The sequence below is a fragment of the Mustela putorius genome, unplaced genomic scaffold (assembly GCF_011764305.1).
Source record: "Mustela putorius furo isolate JIRA1106 unplaced genomic scaffold, ASM1176430v1.1 tig00000450_pilon_pilon_pilon, whole genome shotgun sequence".
Classification (NCBI taxonomy): Eukaryota; Metazoa; Chordata; class Mammalia; order Carnivora; family Mustelidae; genus Mustela; species Mustela putorius.
The window spans coordinates 15,124,769-15,146,248 of record NW_025421385.1 but is presented as its reverse complement, the minus strand read 5'-3'; the positions used below and the strand labels follow the sequence as shown (position 1 = coordinate 15,146,248).

Below are 21,480 nucleotides of genomic sequence, written 5' to 3'. Positions count from 1 at the left end.
GTTGAGAGTCAAAGAGGTACACGTTCAACTATAGAGAATTTGAAAAGGCACCTAAGCTTTATGGATTGGTAGGTTTTTGAGGTTTTTTTTTTTTTTTTTTTTTCCCCTTTTTTTCTTTTTGTGGTCCTGATCTAGGAAAATTGAAAGGTTTCCAGCCTGGTGGAGTTGAAAACTGTTCAATACTGCCCTCTTCTGTTCAAACACTTGCTCAGGGGTTTGGACAGTGATTTATATACTGTATGCATGTCATTCCCAGTTTTCCGAATTTGAAGAATCTCCTGCAGTTTATAAAGATCATTTTGGGGGCGCCTGGGTGGCTCAGTGGGTTAAGCCGCTGCCTTCGGCTCAGGTCGTGAACTCGGGGTCCTGGGATCAAGCCCTGCATCACATCGGGCTCTCTGCTCGGCAGGGAGCCTGCTTCCTCCTCTCTCTCTGCCGGGCCTCTCATGTCTGCTTGTGATCTCTGTCTGTCAAGTAAATAGGTAGAATCTTAAAAAAAAAAAGAAGATCATTTTGGAGTTGGGCAGCAAAATAATTAAAATGAAATAGTTCTATTCTAAAGAAGACAATGAAGAAAAAAATTAGAGTTTTTGTTTTATCTTAACAACAAACGGATACTTACTCCTAACAAGCCTTCCCAAAGGTGACCTATGTTTTAGGTGAAGACGCTAAGAACAGAAACTTCAGGAAATTGGCCCAAGGGCCCAGTGCTAGATGTGGTGCAGCTGAAACCAAATCTGTCTCCAGAACTTTGGCTCTTTTAATCTCCCCCCTCCCTGAATTTGGGAGAGAGTAATTTTTCTGTTAATACCTTGATAAAACATTATGGTCTGTGCTGTGCGGTTAGGATCCAATGTCTTCTGTGACCGCCACCCTCTCTTTTTTTGTTGTTTTCTGTATTATTAGTTGTCTGCACCTGTTGATTCTGCTGAGTGTTTTTTTTTTTTTAAGATTTTATTTATTTATTTGACAGACAGAGACCACAAGTAAGCAGAGAGGCAGGCAGAGAGAGAGGAGGAAGCAGGCTCCCTCCTGAGCAGAGAGCCCGATGTGGGGCTCGATCCCAGGACGCTGGGATCATGACCCGAGCCAAAGGCAGAGGCTTTAACCCACTGAGCCACCCAGGCGCCCCTCTGCTGAGTGTTTCTTAATTGAAGTATAACTACGTTATATTAGTTTCAGGTGTATAACATAGTGAGTTAACAGCTCTGTACGTGACTTACTGCTCACCACGTGGTGTCGTCCCCGTCTGTCACCATACAATTTCATGTGATGTACTTTGAATTTCCGTGATTATTTTATAACTGGAATTTTGTATCTCTTAGTCATTTTTATCTATTTCACATATCTCTGGGTGTTTGTTTTTTTAAACAGTGTCTTTTTTTTTTTTTTAAACAGTGTCTTTGAACTTAGAGAAAGTTGCAAAAATAAAAAACAAGTACAGGAGACATCTATATACCGTTTATCGAGATTCCTGTATTGTATTGCATTTGCTTCCTTATTTACTTTTCCTTTGTGGTAGAAAATAAAATAAAACCAAAACCCAGCATACAGGTTCCTGTCAGCCCTTGTATGGGCAGGAGATAGGACTTGGTCTGAAGCTGTTGAGGATTCAGTTATCCATGTCATTTATTCTTGAGTATTAAGTGTCCGTTTCCTAAGAAGAGATACATGCTCTTTATAACTGGAGTTCCACAGCCGTGTCCTGTATTGACATCATTACAGTCATTATGTAGAATCTATCATCCTTGTTCGAATTTCATCAACTAATCTAAAAGTGTCCATTTTAGTATTTCTTACCTTGCATTGTGAGATCCATCCATGGATCAGTATTACGTGTTAAATCCATTAGCTTCTTTAATTTCTGCACTCCTTGTCTTTTAAGACACTGACATGTTGGAAGCATATACTCTCCTCTCCCCATTTCCACTGCATTCCTTTGTGTTTATTTCCTTTTTCATGTCAGGTTACGCATTCTTAGCCACAGATGCTGCTGTGTCCCTTGTGAAGGTTTTAAACGCAATGTGCATCTGGCCCTAATGGAAGTTGGTGTTAAGTTTTTGTCCCATCTCCCCCTCTTATGTACAGCTAGTGAGCTCGTAAATACCCTGCCCGCTCTCTCTCCCATCCCCCACTTAGCGCCCATAGATCATAGCCTCACCCAGTTTTTACCATAATGGTTGGAAATGGTGATCGAGTGATTTGACTCTCTCTGAGTGGGTGAGTAGGATATATATGTTCTTTCTTTCTTTTTTTTTTTTTAATGGCATGACTATAGTCATCAAAAACAGCGTTTTTACACTGAAATAAAAATTTTTAAAAAGATTTTATTTATTTATTTGACATAGAGAGAGACCACAAGTAGGCAGAGAGAGAGGGGGAAGCAGACTCCCCACCAAGCAGAGAGCCTGACGCGGGGCTTGATCCCAGGACCCTGGGATCACGACCTGAGCCAAAGGCAGAGGCTTAACCCACTGAGCCACCCAGGCACCCCAAAATAGAATTTTAAGTGCTGTCTCCATCTAAGAATGGGAGTAGACCTGTCTCAATACTTTTTCTTGTCATAAGTAGCAGTTACAAATTACAAAATATTAAAATTTTTGGAAGATAAGTATAGCACTTGATAAGTATATGGAATTTCTCTTTTACAAAGACTGACTTTGTTTTGTTCCTATTTAATGGTCCCCCTCCAGCCTTTGGCCCACCAGAAATGCCACACCCCTACTATGACACTGGCCAAGTCATGAGACCATTTAAAGAAAATAGACTGTATTTTTTTAGAACAGTTTTAGGTTCATAGCCAAAATGACTTGGAAGTACAGAGTTCTCTATGCCTCCTTGCCACCCTGCCATGAATAGTGTCTCCTATTACCAAATTTCACACCAGAGTGGTGAATTTATTATTTTTGATGAAGCTACATTGGCATCATTACCACCTAAAGTCCATAGTTGATACTAGGGTTCACTCTTGGTGGTGTACATTCTGTGGGTTTTGAACAAATGATAAAATAATCATAAGTATCTTCCCTGAGAGTATCACAGTGTATAGTTGACCCTTGAACATCATGGGGTTAGGGACCTACTAGTTAAAAATCCAAATGCAAGGTTTGACTCCTGCAAAACTTAATCCTACTATTATCCTGCGGTTGACTAGAAGGCTTACTGATAATATAAATAGTTGATTAACATATTTGCGTGTTATATATATGATCGACTCTATTCTTAAAGTAAGCTAGGAAAAGAATATTATTAAGGAAATCATAAAAGCAAATACACTTACACAGTATTGTGCTGTATTTATTGAAAAAATCCATGGATAAGGGGCCCCACATGGTTCAAACCCATGTTGTTGGAGGGCTCACTAGTTTTGCTGCCACAAAATCTTAACATGCTCTGCGTGTTCATCCTTCCCTCCCCCGATCCTTTGACAGTACTGATTTTTTTTTTTGTCTCTGCCCATTTTCCAGAATATCATATGGTTGGAATCATACAGTATGTAACCTTTTCAGATAGGCTTCCTTCACCTAGTGATAATGCATTTAAGGTTCTTCTGTATCGTTGGATGGCTTTTCGCTAGTTTCTCTTTAGCGCTGAATGATGTTACAACATTTTCTGGATGTACCATAGTTTATTCATCCATTTATATAATGAACATCTTGCGGTTGTTTCCAAGTGTGTGCAGTTATGAATAAAGCCATAAACACAGCTACAAACATCCATACGCGGGTTTTTGTGTAGACGTGTTTTCAGCTCCCTCGGGTGAGGTGCCAAGGAGCAGGTTGCAGCTATCATGGTAAGAAAATGTTTAGTTCTGTGGAGAACTGGCAAGCTCTCTTCAAAAGTGGTTGTACCATTGTGCAAGAACCACATAACCTTATTTGAAGTCCATTTATTCCTCAGTTGGAAGGACAAGGTGAATTCTTCCTTCAAGCCCAAGGCATTGTGACTCTGAATGAGCTCTGTAATGGGAACGTGCACGAGGCACACAGTTCTTGTCCTTAAACTCAAGAAATTTAAGTTCTTACAACCAAACGAACCATGCTGTGGGCAGGATCCCACTATCCCCTTGGCCATCACTATGCATTGCGATTTTGGAATTGACTGCCCAACAGTTCAGATCAGAGAGGCAGCTCAGATAGCCGACAGTATGGAGGTCTAGCAGTCGGCCAGTCCTTTAGCCATGAGGATTTTCAGAGTTTGAGTGCGCTTACGTTTGAAGCGACCCATTGGGATGATGCACAGGACCCTCGGGACGTTTTCCTTGCGGGCTTGTGAGGCCAGAGCCCTGGGGCGGCTGGACCGCGAGGAGGCTGTGCCCTCTGTGACGCACGTGGTGGCCTCCAGGGGGCGCCCTCGTCAGCGCTATCAGTGTCCCCTGCGCGATGGGGCAGCTGGGAGAAGCTTGGGCCTCCCCGGCCCCTGTAGCGCTTCCCTGCCGGCTGGCGGCGCGTGATGCCCTGGTGGAGTAACCTTTGCCGTGAGTAGCGCGCCCCCTAGCGGCGGTTTGCCCAGGGACGCGGTGGGCGGGGCGGCTTTGAGGGCCACCCACAGCTCCTCGTTGTTGGATTCTGGCTCCTGGGACTGCTTCGGTCATTAGAAGCTGTAGACCAGTTGGTTGGCCAGTTAGGATTTAAATTTTCTCATCTTTAAAGAGATGAGTTCAAAAAAATAAATAATTAAAAAAAAAAAAGCGAGAGAGAGATGGGTTCTGCCCGTAAACTGCTGTGGGTCAAGAGCCGGTCTCAGCATCGGGGGGCTGGCGGGGGCGTCGCCAGCTGCTCGGTGCCGCCAGTTGGCAGCTGTTGGTTTTTGTCTCTGTCCTTGTGACTGTCAACGTTCCAGTCACCCCAGAGTGGAAGAAAAAGTGTTTCAGATGGAAACCGATCTGCGAGCAGGCAGGGAAATGGGGAGGGAAGTGGTGTGTCCCTTCACACCCGTGGTCTCCCCTGTGTGAGCGAAAGGTCTCTGCGTTGTCCAGGGAAGCCGAGAAAGGTTAGTGAACGAGTGTTTTTCTCCCGTGCCTTCTGGCAGGAAATTTCATTTCTATCTGTGTACGTTTTCAGTAAAATTGTACTAGTGTGCACTGTATCATTGGGGGTTGACTTTTTCCCTAGTGCGGTTTCAATGGTATCGTGTGCCTTTTTAAATTAAAGAGTCACATCTCAGAGCGCCTGGGTGGCTCAGTTGGTTAAGCGTCTGCCTTTGGTTCAGGTCATCATCCCGGGGTTCCTGGGATGCCTCCCCTCCCCCAGGCGGGCTCTCCGCTCAGTGGGGAGCCTGTTGACCCCTTTCCCTCCGCCCGCCACTCCCCCTGCTTTTGAGCTTTCTCTCTCACTCTTATCGGTCAATAAATAGTCTAAAAAAAAAGTTACATCTCTTGTGTTACATTAAAAGAATTCAGGGAAAGGTTTTTTTTTTTAATGAATGTACTTTTATAATGAGGGAAATTAACAAATTTTAAAAATTATTTATTGGAGAGAGAGTATGAGCCAGAGGGAGGGCAGAGGGAGAGGGATTGAGGCTCTCAAGCAAACTGAGCCCATGAGGACCATGCTGCATATGTATTTACAAATATATCTATTTCATATATGTATGTATATGTATGGATATATTCTAAGTATTGGTATGGGTATTGTTTATAATTATTAAGCTTCATTTTACGCTGTGGGTATTAAGACCTTTTCTGGTGGTACCTGGGTGGCTCAGTGGGTTAAAGCCTCTGCCTTTAGCTCAGGTCATGATCTCAGGGTCCTGGGATTGAGCCCCCACATCAGGCTCGCTGCTCAGCACGGAGCCTGCTTCCCCCGCTCTCTCTCTGCCTACCTGTGATCTCTTGTCTGTCAAATAAATACATAAATAACATCTTAAAAAAGACCTTTTCTGTGTCCATTTTAATTGACTTTGATTTATAGAAGTAAAACTAAAATATATCAGAGGATGCCTGGGTGGCTCAGTTGGTTGGGCATCCAGCTCTTGATTTTGGCTCAGGTTGTGGTCTTGGGTTGGTAGTATTAAGCCTCACCTTGGGTCCTGTGCCCTGGGAAGTCTGTTTGAGATCATTCCCTCCTCTTTCCTCCCCACCTGCTCTGTTAACTTGCTCACTCTCTCTTTCACAAGAAATAAATCTTTCAAAAATATTTAAAAAAATTTTTTCTTAAAAATCACATTTATATTCCCCAGAGATCATGTGAGGGGTGTGTGTTTGCTGGGGTGTAGGGGGTTTGGTAACAGCGGAGGGGACCAAATCGGAATCACACTATCACACTATATATACTGTTTGGTAATTCGCCTTTTTTTTTTTTTTTTTTTTTTTAAGTCAAACTTCAGCTCTTGCTTTCAGGAAAAGTTCATCTCATCTCATCCTAAATCATACTCAGTTATATTTTCCTAAAAAAGCCAAAAATCTCCTTTGGCTAGTTTGCCCTAACCAATAACCAGTCTAGGATTGTGCCCGGTAGATCTTACTGTTATGCTTCTTAAGATTATTAATTTAGCACAGTATCTCCTTCCTTTATCAAATTACATTGATTTTGCTTGTTTAAACCCTCAATGATATTTTATATTTCAAAACTGTAGACAAATAGAATAAAGTCATATACACGTGACCTAATTAGCAGTTACGTAGAGTCTAGCACAGTCTCTCCTGCCCGCCCTCCTCTCTCTCCTTAAACTGTTTGCAAGTTGCTTGCAGACAGTCTACTTGGGTTTTTGTTGGACTTTCGTACATTCTGACATTGACACAGCTGCCAAGCTAGATGTTGTACTGAATATCCTTCATTGATTCATCTGATAGTTTCCTCACAGTTAAGATTCCATTAAGCATTTTTGGCAGGAGTACTTAGAAGTGATTTATTGGCCTTCTCAGTGCTTCACATCAGAAAGCACAATGATAGTTTTGTTCCGTTAGTGGGGATGTTTAAGGTGGTACTTGGAGATTTCTCCACTCTAAAGGCAGGCTTTCCTTTTGATCTGTGTGTCCATACTCTAAAACTACAGGTTCCTGACAACCTTTCACCCAATGGTTTTAGCATTTCTGGATTTTTGACTGAAGGAGTTACTACAAAGATACTGGCAAAGAGCAGTTTTCTTAATCTGATGGCAGACAACTAAGCTTTTTCAAATAACATGACCGTTTAAGTTACTGCAAATCAGATAATTTCCTTGCTCTGCGTTCAAGTCCTTTCTATAAAAACTTCTCCTCTAACTCCTGTCTTTTTCTTTTGCTTCTGAATGGCTGGGTGTTTTTTTGTTGTTGTTGTTTTGTTTTGTTTTTTAAGAAAAATATTTTATTTATTTGACAGAGCACAAGCAGGCAGAGAGGCAGGTGGAGAGAAAGAGGGAAGCAGGCTCCCTGCTGAGCATAGATGTGGGGCTCGATCCCAGGACCCTGGGATCATGACCTGAGCCGAAGGCAGAGGCTTAACACTGAGCCACCCAGGTGCCTCCGAATGGCTGGTTTTAATGGTGATATGACTAGTTCCATATTTATTCAGTCCCAGCTGCATTCAAAACAGTAAAACTTCTTGTAACCACACTTGGCCATGAAAATGGTGTTGTGTATTATTTTATATTGAACATAATGAGAAATGATTTTTTACTTTATTCTGAGCATTGGAAAAGTTCAGGTCGGTGGACCCAGTTGATGAACTGAACTAAAACGTGGCTTTTCCTCCCCAAAGAAATAAAAGAAAATCCACTTACGTTAATTTCATGTAAGTGGATCATACTGGATGAGGGGACCCAGTCACTTCTTCAAAGACTGTAATGCTCAATGTTTTCACGGCCAAACAGCTGTTGACCATGGTCTAGAAAGAGCCTATGTAACCGGCTATAAAAGAAACATTTTTGTTAACTCATCCTTAACAGTGTGAATCTTGATGGGGTTGATGCGGTAGAATTTTGAAATTCTAATGAGTGACTGTAGATCAAAGTAGAAATTATATCTAAATTTATTATTGATTGGCACTTTTCATGAAGAAGTATTCCCTGTTCCCTATTTTACTTTTTTAGTATCACTTGTGATTCATGGATTCTTTTCTTGTTCAGTGTTTTGTACCCCATCCTTCTCATCATATTTCTTACGCTTCAGTGTTGGTCCAGCAAGAGACCCCTTCAAGCTAACTCCTGTGTCCCTCTGTCACACCTCTCAGCTTGTGAGCACCACCTTTCCTTCTTTTTATTTTGTTTCGTTTTGTTTTTTATTTGAGTTTGGTCGACCCACATTACTTTAGCTTCGGGTGTACAACACCATTTTTCACATTCTGTGTTACATTATTGAGCACTTCCCATCTGTCGAGATAAATTGTTCCTTGTACTTGCCCTTCCCTAGTCTGGAATTTCCCCATGCAGCTTCCAGTCCATTTTGGGGGACTTATTCAAAGAAAGCGCCAGCTAGTTGTCACATAGAATACCTCAACTTGAGATTTGTCTAGATTCTTTTGTTGCCATTTAGCTTATTTTTCTAAAATGGGTTGGATTCTGTCGTGGGTGTGATGATTGATCCATTCTCTGTTGCAACAGAATCTGCTTGTCCCACTTTAATGATGTTGCAGCTACTTATATATAACTAGTATTCTGGTACTTGGGTGTGTAAACTTCGCTTTCACAGGGAACAGAAGGAGCAGAGTAGTATCTTTAAACCTGAATTTTTAAAAGTCATTTGAAAGAAGCAGATGCTGTCTCATGGACTGAGATTTACAAATACTGAGAAGACTGTTAGCCTATCATGAAATTGCCTGAGATTAAATAAAGTATTACTTGGTTATGTTTTTTAACACATGTATGATTTTTCTGAACTGTAATAATTCTATTCTTCTCCACCACTCTCCTTTTTCTGTAGTTGGACAGAGGGAGTCTGAAGATGTGAATGAAAGAGCCTCAGATAAGGTGATGGCTGCTGGCTCCGTGGTCGCTCAAGACCTAGCAAAGGATGGGCAGGAGGAAATGCCTGAAATCATCGACCAGATTCCTTCTTCAGAAAGCAATTTAGAAGAGCTGATACAACCTGCTGATTCCCAGGCTAATGATGTTGGATTTAAGAAGGTGTTTAAGTTTGTTGGCTTTAAATTCACTGTCAAAAAGGATAAGACCGAGAAGTCCGACACTGTGCAGCTACTCACTGTCAAAAAAGATGAAGGGGAAGGATCAGGAGCAGCAGACGGGGCTGGTGACCACCAGGAACCCAGCCAGGAGACCGGAGAGGCAACAGCCAAAGACAGTGAATTAAAACAATCCACAGAGAAACCCGAAGAAACCCTTAAGCATGAGCCAAGCAACACAGAGATTTCTCTCCAGGCTGAGTCTGGTCAAGCAGCAGAGGAAGGCAAAGAGGACGGGGAAGATAAACAAAAAGAACCCACCAAATCTCCAGAGTCTCCAGCTAGTCCGGTGGCCAGCGAAACAGCATCACCCTTCAAAAAGTTCTTCACGCAAGGTTGGGCTGGCTGGAGAAAAAAGACCAGTTTCAGGAAGCCGAAGGAGGAGGAGCTGGAAGCTTCAGAGAAGAAAAAGGACCAAGAGCCTGAAAAAGGAGACACGCAGGAACAGGAAAAGACAGAAGATACCTCAGAGAAAGTGGCAGCTTCTGAGCAAGAGGGCCCCCAGGAGATCGCCGAGAGCATTGACGCTGCCAGACTGTCCGCGGAATTTGAAAAAGTAGAGCTGCCCTCTGAAGATCAAGTGCAGGGACCCCCCGAAGAGAGACCCGCCCCTTTAGCCACAGAAGTATTTGATGATAAGGTAGAGATTGTTGCCGAAGTCCACGTTAGGATGCCAGAGAAGAAGACAGAAGAGGAGAAGGCTGAGGGAGAAGAAGCAGTGGAGCCCTTGCCGTCTGAGAAAGGGGTAGACTCCCAGGCTGAGCTCGAGAAAGCCGAGCCTCCTGAGGAGCCGGGGAAGATGAAAGAAATGTGTACCCCCGGAGGGGACCACCCCCAGCCGGCCGACCTGAGCCCCGAGGAGAAAGCGCCCTCTGCACACCCAGAGGGCGTCGTAAGTGAGGCAGACATGCTGTCCTCCCAAGAGAGAATGAAGGTGCAAGGAAGCCCTTTAAAGAAACTTTTTACCAGCACTGGCTTAAAAAAGCTTTCTGGAAAGAAACAGAAAGGGAAGAGAGGAGGAGGAGGGGATGAAGAGTCGGGGGAGCACCACCAGGTCGCAGCGGAGTCTCCGGACAGTGCAGATGAACAGAAGGGCGAGAGCTCTGCCTCGTCCCCGGAGGAACCGGAGGAGATGGCGTGTCTAGAGAAAGGCCTCGCGGACACACAGCAGGACGGGGAGGCTGAGGAAGGGACTACCTCCGACGGGGAGAAGAAGAGAGAAGGTGTTACTCCCTGGGCATCTTTCAAAAAGATGGTGACGCCCAAGAAACGTGTTAGAAGGCTTTCTGAAAGTGACAAAGAAGACGAGTTGGAGAAAGTCAAGAGCGCCACCTTGTCTTCCACGGAGAGCGCGGCCTCCGAGATGCAGGAAGAAGCCAAGGGAAGTGGAGAAGAGCAGAAGCCGGAAGAACCCAAGCGCCGGGTCGATACCTCAGTATCTTGGGAAGCTTTGATTTGTGTGGGATCATCCAAGAAAAGAGCGAGAAAAGCATCATCTTCCGATGATGAAGGGGAACCGAAAACGATGGGAGGAGACGGCCAAAAACCAGATGATGCAGGAAAAGACAAAGAAACCGGACCGGACGCTGCGCTTGCCAGTTCTCAGGAACAGGATCAAGGGCCGGGCAGCCCCTCACCTGAGCAAGCTGGCAGCCCCACCGAAGGAGAGGGGGTTTCCACCTGGGAGTCCTTTAAAAGATTAGTTACGCCAAGGAAAAAATCGAAGTCGAAACTGGAAGAGAAAAGCGAAGATGCCGTACCTGGGTCTGTTGGAGAACATTCCACGTCAGATGCTGAGCCTGGGAAAGAAGAGTCTTGGGTTTCCATTAAGAAATTTATTCCCGGACGAAGGAAGAAAAGGTCAGACGGGAAAGCAGAACACGCCACGGCTGAAGATGCGGGGCCGCCAGAGGTCAACGAAGATGACTCCGATGTCCCGGCCGTGGTACCTCTGTCCGAGTATGACGCGGTGGAAAGGGAGAAAATCGAAGCTCAGCAAGCCCAAAAAAGCGAGGAGAAGCCTGAGCAGCAGGTAGCTGTTTCTGTGTCGGAAGAGCTCAGTACGAATCTGGTTCACGGCGTGAAGGTGACTGTCCTCGACGGGGCCAGGGCTGTTAGCAGTGTCGAAGAGAGGTCGCCGTCTTGGATATCCGCTTCGGTGACAGAAACTCTTGAAGAAACAGAGGAGGAAGCCAAACCCCTAACTGGGGAGGTACTTGAAGGAGAGGTCCTTGCAGAAGAAACCTCCGTTGTTACCAAAACTCTGCCAGAGGGCCAAGATGCCACTGATGACACGGTCGTGAGCGAGGCGGAATTAACTTCGGAGGCCGTGACAGCTGCAGAAGGTGCAGAGGCATTTTGTGCTGAAGAAGCCGCAGAAGCATCTGGGGCTGAAGAGACCGCTGACATGGTCTCAGCTGTTTCTCAGCTCACCGACTCTCCAGAAACCACAGAGGAAGCAACACCCGTTCAGGAGGTGGAAGGCGCTGTGCCAGACCTGGAAGACCAAGAGAGGCGGACTCAAGAGGTCCTGCGGGCAGTTGCGGAGAAAGTTCGAGAAGGATCACCGCTGCCTGATGGTAGAGGGCCAGAAGACATGATTCAGACAACAGGGGACGTAGGAGCCAAAATACTGGAGAAGCTGGATGGAGCCGAAGAGGATGCTCCAGGGCTAGACCTGAAGAAAGAGGCAGATGGAGTGTTGGAAGTGAAGGCACAGGAAGCTAAAGCTGAGACTTTGACACAAGCCGAAGTAGTCGTACAGGCCACCCCAGAAGGCTTTGAGAAAGTTCCTGCAGTCATAGACAGTGTGGACTCCAGTGAGCCTAGAACCACTTGTCAAGCTGAAACCTTGGTTGGGGTAAAATCAGAGTTGATTCTGGAACAGGCTGTTGCTCCTGACTCCGCTGAAACCCTTACAGACAGCGAGACCAACGGAAGCACCCCCGTAGCAGATCTTGAAGCTCTCCCTGGAACACAGCAAGAGCAGATCCTGGAGATGCGCGAAGATTCCCAGGTCCCAGAAGCAGAAGCCGTTTCTGTCCCCGAACAGCTGCCTCCAACACCTGCTAGTTTTCCATCCCAGGAAGAAATTAAAGGACATTCAGAAACAGAAGAGGTTCTAGAACATATGGACAAAGAGGTACCGGTGGAAACCATACCCATTCTTTCAAAGATGGATGCGATTGAAGAGGAAGGTCAGTTTACCGGTGGGGAGAGCAGAGAGAAACCGCTTCTCGAAGGCCCTGTCGCAGGTGCAGACCTTGAGACCACCGGGAGTCAGGAAACAAGTGAAGTTGTCCTTGAAGATGAAGCTCCTAAAGAATCTGAATTTCAAAAGGATGACGACACCGAAGTCCATAGCCCTACACCATCTCCCACCCCAGTGCAGGAAGAGGTGGAAGTTCAAGGAGAAAGGGAGGAGATGGAAGGAGAGCCAGCTCAAGCCACTCAAGAGGAACTCGAGCAAAAACCAGCTGTGACCACATCTGAGGAGCTTCGTAAGCACCTGGAGCAGACAGACGGCGTGGCCATCCTCCACGGGGAAGAGGAGGTTACCGCTTCGGAAAGTTCTCCCCGGCCAGTGCAGGAGGAAGTGGTATGCACAGAAGTTCAGGTCCAGACCCCAGAGGTGTCATTCACTCCAGCAGCTGCAGCAGTGGAGGAGAAGGTCTTAGAAGAAACTAAGATTGTAGAAACCACGGAAACTCGGGAATCTGCAGACACGCAGTTAGTACCCGAAGAAGAATCCTCCGAAAAAGATAAAGACTTGACCGCCCAGCCAGGGGACATCGAGGCGCCCACAGGGACTGAGGCTCAGCCGGAGTCAGCACCCGTGACCACAGTGGCTGCGCCTGAAGGAGGCATTGGTGCTGACCTGGAAGGAGAGAAAAGCCCACCCCGGAGACCGTCCCCGGAGGAAGAGGGCGCGCCCAGTGCTGGTCCAGAAGTCCAAGGGAGTGAAACAAGAAAGGAAGATGGAAAGGCTGAAACCGAGATTTTGAAACTTGAGACTGAGAGCAGTAAACTTGTACAAAATGTAATCCAGACGGTTGTTGACCAGTTAGTGAGCTCGGAAGAAACAGCCGCTGATATCCAGACACAGGCCCCGCCGATGATCACCGACGCCCCGGAGGGGAGGGTGCACCCTGAGACCGAAGAAGGGGAGCCACGGGCCACTGCACGGGATGGAACTCAAGCTGTGATGGCCAACGGAGAAGCCACGCTCACCGCCGGGGAACAGACCCATTCCGACGTGTGCGAAGCTGTGAGTGAAGCTTCAGTTGAGGTGGCAAGTGTTGAGGTAGAACCTTCCAGCATAAATGACCAGCAGCTCGAAGAGGCAGTTCTCCTGTCGGAGGAAAAGAAAGAAACAACCGGGACCGAGTCTGTTGCAGAAGATGGTGATCGTGCCAGCTTAGAAGAAAAGTTAGAGGGGTCCCTCTCTGAACCCCAAGAAGATGAAAAAGGTCATGTTGTTGAGCTGGAAAACCAGCACTCAGCCCTGGAAGGTGTGACGGCCCTAGGAGGCTTGAGCAAAGAGTCCCCAGACACAGATGGACCAACACTGAAGGAGAAGGAAGGTGGCCAGGAAGTAGAATTTCCAGAAGGAAAAGTCCACAGCGAGTTAGAAGAAGAGATCAAAACCGAAACGCAGGACGACACTCAGAAACAGGAGGGAGAACCGACAAAATCCGAACCCACGGGATCCTAAAACGTCATGTAAGCAAGTTTCGTCTTCTAAAACAGTCTTTTCCTCTTTTCTTGCCATGTGATGGCATATTTGTTAGAAGGGAAGCAGGAGTTTGAGTCATTGTGACTGTAGGCAGATCCTTTAGTTGGGCAAGGAACAGTCAAGGAGATCCTGGTTCCCTTCCTTTTTTCCCCTCACTGACCTGCTGCCATTCAGGCTTAACTGATGTCACGAAAACAATGAGCTCATTCTCCACCCACGTGCCTGCTTTCAAAGAAAGTGAGGGGTCATGTGTGTGTGCACAAGCGTGCATGTGTGTGTGTGGCTCAAAGGCTTAAGAAACCGGTTGTGCGCCCATTGAATTTTTCTTTATAAGCAGAAGTTCATGGTGAGTTGCTGTCCTACAGCCTGAAATTGTAGTTGATAGCTCTCAAGGAAAAAAAAAAAAAATGTTCCCCCATCAGTAGGAACAGGCATTTAAAAAATTTCCCAATGTGTGTGATGGGCCCAAATGTTGGTGCTAGGGAGCCACAGCCCCCAAGTTTTGGGGTGGCCCAGTCTGAACTGCCACAGTCCTGACCCACTTGCTTTTTGGGGGGCGGCGCTCTGCTCTAAGGGCTTCTGCTGCTCCTGGAACGAACGAGGGAGGAGAAGACCTTGACTGACTTTGCATTCTTCCTTCCTCCTCCAGGTCCAGCCCACGTGTTTGCAAGACCAGAATGTGAAGACGAGCAGTAGGAGGCGATGGATGCTGCTGTCGAGACTCGAGATCAGTGTTCCAGACTCAAAACCGAAGAACAGGTCCCTGGACTGACCTTTCTGGAGCCCCTGACAATCCTGAGGCTGCATCGGGAGCTAGAGCCATCTAACACTTCCTCCTCGCAGGGCCTCCCCCCTCACTTTGCCCTGATACCCTGTTCCAATGTTTCTGATTGAAGGTCCTGAATTCTTAACTCGGAACTGGAGTTGGCCAAACCTGGTTCTGCTTCTCAAACTGGAGTATCTTCCTTTATGTATTTATATGTATGTTTTAAGTAACCCTCCTTCTGTATCTATTGTATATTTTTTTTTCTTAATGATTAAGGAAATGTGCAGGATGGTACATTCCTTTTGTGTCGCCCAGGATAAGGCGGGCCAAGCAGCCATGCAGCCGTGGTCAAGTCTGGGGAAGTCGTGAGAACAACTCCCTAGAGACAACGTTCCTGATCAGAAGCTATAGTTCATACTTTAAAATCTACTAAGGAGTAGGGTCCATGTTTCATACCGCTCTAAAATGGGTCACTTTCCTATTAGGCACAGTGTGCTAAAAATAAAAAGCCTTTTTGGGGTGGGGGAGGGGAAACATACAGAATGTTCCATTGTTACTGTGAAATTTCTTTCCAGCCCAGTGGGGGTTGGAAGGGAGTTTTTTGTTTGTTTGTTTGTTTGTTTGTTTTTTCCAGTAGCGAATTCACTCTAAGCCTTTTCTCTGAATTGTTGTGGCTGTTTGGAGAGAGGAGTGTGCTGAAATCCTGAGGCAAGGTAGTGAGAAACGTTTTTCATCTTGTCAAGAAAACAGTTGGCTGTTTTAAGGTTTTGATTCTACTCTTCTGTGCTGGACGACATTCACACACAGCGTGAAGGAAAGTCAGGTTCTTGATGACTGGTATTTTGGTAGGTCCTGGATTGTGTCTGTGCCATATCTGTGCCCACTCTTTAAAGGACAATGTTGCATTATGTTCATTTGGATAAACTGTGATTTGACAACCGATTTAAATAAAATATTTGCTTCACGTAGATTTGCTGGTTTTATTAGATACTAGGAAACCTGGGGCATGTTTGTTGAGATCTAAAAGCAGCTAAGGTAGAAGTTTCCAGTGTGGTCACTACATGGTATCACCACTGGATACTGCTTTGAGGTAATGTTCAGAGGAACTCCAGCAGAGAGGCATCAGTTGCAGGTCAACCAGGAGCTTTTGAGATGGACAGGACTGATACAGTGCTACCATCTGGTGGTGCCTTCCTGGAAAAGTCAGTTTTCTTTCATCATTCTGGGTTTTAATGAGAAACATCAAGAAAGAAATTTTTAAGAAGGCTTAATAGTAAAAATGCCTTGCCCAATAGGTGATTTGAGTATTTTTTTAAAATATCAAAATGATTCTTAATTTATGCCAATATGTAAAAGACTTTGTCAGACTTTGGCCACAGTTAGCTGTGTCGTGTGCATGTGCATCTTAAATTGCACTCAAACTCAGAACTCTGGTTTGCAAACTGAAATTATGACTGCTAGTTAATGATTTTATTCTAGATGTTCTAGGAAGACAAGTTTGGCAGAAGGAACATAGGTTGTTAGAATTAGAAAGTAGTTGATCTTAGATCAACAAACCTGATGACCAAAAAAAGGGGGGGCCATATCATATCATGAGACACCTCATGATTAACAGTGTATGACATTGTAGCTGAGAAATACTTAATACCCTTTAAGGAGTTATTCTCCTATATAATAGTCATCTGAACATCATTATGAAACTTAAAACCCCCAAATTTAAAAAAAACAACCCTCTGATCTAAATAATTCTTTGCCAACTTAGAGACTTAAAAAAATCCAAGTGCTGATGCCAATTTTTGAAGATCAACCAAGAGGCACTGGAGATGAGAGCAAGCAATCTGTAAGGGGCTCCTGATGGGTCAAACACTGACTTCATCTCTATGGCACGAGACGCTTCACTTTGAACTGATTAAGGCTTTATGTAGTCAAGTGATTAACTTGGATTTTTTTTTTTTAACCCCCTCCCACTCCATTCTATTTGGGTTTGCTCTTCCCGGAGCACCTGTGGCCAAGTCATTCTGGTTTTCCAGCAGTGGTTGCTTCATGACTGTACTTTTCATACTCCTTTATCTGGATGTGCCTCGGATTATCTCTGTACGAGTTCTAGACCTATATCTGTTAAGCAACACTTCTATTAGCCGGAGGAATGCTATTAACAGTAGCATGACATAGAATCCTGTATTACAATTCTAAAGCTGCTGTTGATTTATGAAGTACGTACCAGCGAAATGTAAACTGCAGAAGTTGGAGCAAGTGCCTATATTTTGCTACTTTTGGCATTACTGTAGAGCCATGTACAGTAGAACGCAATGCAAGACTTGTAAACTCTCACCACTTCTTATAATTGGGGAACGTAAAATGTTTCCCCTCAGGTTATTTTGCTAATGGTACACCTGAGTTGCCTCTCTGTTAACACATACTGTGTTTCCCGTATTTTCCTTTGGTGTTTGGAGCTACAAATAGTCAAGGGCTGGAAATTTTAGCTTTCAGTGTAAGCTTCAAGCATAGCAAGTTTCTTTTAACCTGAGAAAATATTTGATTCCTAGTTCTGTTTGGGGGGCAGATTTTCATTTATCTAAATAAAATGCGACCTAATTAAATGCCCTGGATTTTCTTGTCTGCAATCTCACCTTAATTCAGTTTTGATTGCTTTTCTCCACTGCTGTGGTAATCATCACACGTTTAACTTCTTTTATTTACTTACACCTTTGCAACATTCTCCACAGAGCATTGTGGGAGTTTGGAATATACCTGGGACATGTGTAAATGCACCCAAAATGGTCAGTGATTCTTAACCTTTTGGGAGCCAAGGGCCCTTTAATTAGAATCTCATTAAACCTCTGGCTGGGTATGTGCTATGGTGAGTGCTGTGAAGTGTGTAAACCTGGTGATTCAGAGACCTGTACTTCTAGGGATAAAAATACACGATACGTTTATTTAAAAAAATAAACTAAAAAATTAAAACAAAAACAAAAACAAAAAAAAAACAACCAAAAACCAAAAACCCTCTGGCTGACCTTGAACTCCCCAAAGTAGAGTTTTTGGACAGTCACACAGACACCTCCCTCTGAAATCCCAACCAGTAACTAGAACCAGAGGTAGGAACCAAGCTCTACAACGAAGGCGATGGACCCAGCAGCCCCAGGTTTCCCAGACAGTGAGAGGATGGAGGCTGATCGCGGTGTTCTGTAGCTTCAAGCCTAAGTGACTGTTCATTAGAAATGAACAGTCTAATGGAAATGGATCAGGATATCCTGGCATAATTGTTCTGTAAATGCAAACTTCTCCTCCCCACCCAATTCCTTACTATCTCTACCTGGAGTCACTGGACATGATCTGGGGATCAGGATTCTAATTCTACATATGAGAAAGTGGAGATTGAAACCACTGGTTTTTAATGGGGCGCGTGGGTGGCTCATCCGGTTGGGTGTCTGCCTTCAGCTTGGTGGTGGTCCTGAGGTCCTGGATTGAGCCCCACCTTGGGCTCCATGTTCAGTGGAGAGGCTGCTTTTTCCCTCTCCCTCTGCCCTTCCCCACCCCCTTGCTCTTGGTCACTCTCTCTCAAATGAATAAATAAAATCTTAAAAAAGAGCAGCGTCACTGTAACACTATTTGGAGACCAGTGTTAGAATTTCATAAATGAAGAAAATAGGACTGAATGTGCCGTTTTCCTGCGGCAGGGTACTGAGTACGAAGGCCTACCTCTAACTCAACCCTGTGCTTTACCTCTTACTCTAACTCCAAATAACTTGGTATAATTCACGAGCGGAGAGGCAATGCTATAAATTAGATTAATTTAAAAACCACGTTGTGCTTGATTCTCCTCATCCCTGTTCTGATACCTGAAAAAAGCAGGCAGGGTTTCCTCTAGAACTTGAAACCTAAACAGAATCGGTGTTCTTTTGAAAGACTTGACAGAAATAATATTGCAGAGTTGGCCCATGGGCCGCTTTGGGGCACGAGCCCTATTATAAATCATTAAAGTAACTTAGCAAGGAAGTGAAACGGTCCTTCTGTGTTAGTGATTCCCAAGGAGTGTTAGGGTCTTGTGTGGTGCGCTTTACCCTATTCCCTTGTAGCGTTCTTGGTTTCAGTGGCAAGGAAGGGTGTTACTGGAATTTAATGTGCTGGCCCAGGACAGCCCTTCATAGGAAAGGAACTTCTACCTAAAATGTCACGCGTCTCAGGGGCACCTGGGTGGCTCAGTTAAGCTTCTGCCTTTGATTCTGGCCATGATCTTGAGGTCCTGGGATGGACGCCGGCCCCACATCAGGCTCCCTGCTCAGAGGGGGAGTCTACTACTCCCTCTCCCTGTGCCCCTCCCCTACTCCCCCCACTGCACACAAGCTCTCTCTCAAATCTTCAAAAAAATAAAATGGCATGCGTCTGGAGAATTGCTTCCCAGACTGGAGGTTGGGAAGAGGACTACAAACGAGAATACCATAATCCAGGCAGGAGTTGATAATGGGCACCATGAAAGCAATGGCCTTTTGGCTGGCGAGCCTATGGGTGAGATGGAGAGATGTAGGAGGGTCGAATCAACAGGGCCTGACACCTCATTGTCTGTCATGGGAACTTGGTGGAGTGAAGAAGGACATTCTGGGTGACCAGCCTCCGTGTGGAGCTGAGCCATGACATGCGTGGGGCCAGGAGATGATGATCAGTTTGGGAAATGTTCCATTCGGGGGGGCCCAGGAGCTATGTGAGGGCAAGTACAGATCGGCCTCGGGGTAAGTGGGTCTTGGGAGAGTTGAGAACAAGAGTCATGGCTTTTCCGTTCTGTGTCCTGGAAGACTCAGAGCGGGGAAATAATGGCCTAAAATCTCACATACAAGCTTTGGTCAGGTGATTGAGAAGAGGAAGCTTGCTTGCTTTCCTTCCTTCCTTCCTTCCTTTTTTCTTTCTTTCTTTCCTTTTTTTTTTTTTTTTTTTTAAGATTTTACTTACTTGCCCGAGAGTGACCAGGAGAGCAGGAACACAAGCAGGGGGCATGGCAGAGGGAGAAGCAGGCTTCCTGCTGAGCAGGGAGCCCGATGCCGGACGTGATCCCAGCACCCTGAGATATGACCCTAGCTGGAGGCAGACGTTTGACGACGGAGCTCCCCAGGCGCCCAAGAGGTGGCTTTATCGCTTCTCACTACAGTGTCCTTTCAGAATCTTCACTAGAGTCTCCTCTTGGGAATGTGCTTTAGGAACTAAGAAAGCAAAACTTGGGCACCTGAGTGGCTCAGTGGGTTAAAGCCTCTGCCTTCAGCTCAGGTCATGATCTCAGGGATCCGGGATCGGGCTCCACATCAGGCTCTCTGCTCAGCAGGGTGCCTGCTTCCCTTCCTCTCTCTCCACCTGCCTCTACTTGTGATCTCTGCCTGTCAAATAAATAAAGTCTTTAAAAAAAAAAAAAAGCAAAATGCACCACAATGCATTCATATTAGTAATTAGAAGGGAAAGAGAAATAGGTAAATAAATAGAAGAGGAAAAAATAAAGAGAAATACGTAAATAAAGCCGCCTACCAGAGGCCGGGACCGCTGTTCACTGCTGTGTCCTTGAAGATCTTGGTAACCTTCAGAATGACACGGATCTTCCCAAAGTTACGAAGACCCATCTTACTCACAGGCGCTCTTCCTAGAAATGAAACCTCCACTTGTGTGTCATCACATTTCATTTCTTTCCTCCCCTTTTCCCTTTCGGCTTGGGTGGCCTGCTGCACGGCTCTCCAGGGAGGCTTGACGGGGGAGACCCGTTCCATGGGGCGGAGGGCCTGTGGGAGGGACGGTCCCCGCAGTGTTCTGGGTCCGTCCCCGCTTCCACCCCACGCCGCACCGCGGAGGCTCCGGTCCTCCCGCATTTGCCTACTCACGGGCGTTACTACCTAACTGCAAAGATAAGATTTTTTAGTTTCTTTTCTTTCGCTGACCAAAAAGGACATGGGGGCTGTGTACTTACTTCTCAGGGGTTGTGTGGCCTCGGCCGACCACCTCCATGCCATTTTGTGTCCTCACCCAGATCCTGGCCCCTTTCCTACGGAGGAAGCTAGGTGGCCTCCCCGAAAACTACTTAGAATATTCGATTACTTTAGCTTTATTCTCTTCCGTGCTCACAGGTTACAGGTGCCTCTGGAAGGAGAGGAGGGAGGTTTAGAATAAAGCCCATTTCCTCCAAGGGCTCCTGTACCAATGTGTACAGATCATATATCTTGTTAAGGAGCACTTTGCCTCAAAGAAAGCAGAATGCTAGAAATTCTCGCAGGTCTCTGTGTGGCCCCACAGTAGATCCCCTGGTTATTGCAATTCTAAGGAGCAAGTAGAACCGGGGAAGGATAGGAATATAGCAGAAATGATAGAGTAATGCTGTGGTTCTCAAAATGTGGCTCCTGGGAGCACCTGGGTGGCTCGGTTGGTGAAACGTCTGCCTTTGGCCCAGGTCGTGATCCCAGGGTCGTGGGATGGAATCAGCAGGGAGTCTGCTTCTTTCTCTCCCCCTGCTCGTGCTCTCTCTTTTTCTCTCTCAAATAAATAAAAATCTTTTTAAAAAATGTGGCTCCAAGGGGGGGAGGCCTGGGTGGCTCAGTTGGTTGAGCCTCCAGCTCAGGTCATGATCCTGGAGTCCCAGGATGGAGACCCGCAATGGGCTTCCTGCTCAGCGGTGGGGGGGGGGGGGCGGTGTCGTCTGCTTCTCTCTCTGACCTTCCCCCATTCATGCTCGCTCGCTCTATCATTGTCTCTCTCTCTCAAATAAATAAAGACTTTAAAAAAAATGTGGCTTCCAGAATCATCGTCATCATCTCATCTGGGAACCTATTAGATGTGCACATTCTTGGGCCTGACCTCGGACGGACTGAATCAGAGACTCTGCCAGGCTGAAAGTCTGTTTCATGAAGCCC

The 21,480-nt window shown here is 45.8% G+C and overlaps 1 protein-coding gene across 3 annotated transcripts in view; it reads left to right on the top strand.

The window, feature by feature from the left end:
* Positions 1-17,208, top strand: part of AKAP12 (A-kinase anchoring protein 12) — a 100,435-nt gene extending 83,227 nt beyond the window's left edge. For 2 of the 3 annotated variants that reach the window (XM_004753565.3, XM_004753567.3), the window contains 2 exons: positions 8,840-13,820; positions 14,483-17,208. In XM_004753565.3, coding sequence (XP_004753622.2) covers positions 8,840-13,812 — 4,973 coding nt within the window. In that variant the 3' untranslated portion in view covers positions 13,813-13,820; positions 14,483-17,208. Of the gene's footprint in view, positions 1-4,372; positions 4,478-8,839; positions 13,821-14,482 lie in introns of those variants that run through there. The other variant, XM_004753566.3, reaches the window with a different exon arrangement.
* Positions 17,209-21,480: the final 4,272 nt, after the last annotated feature.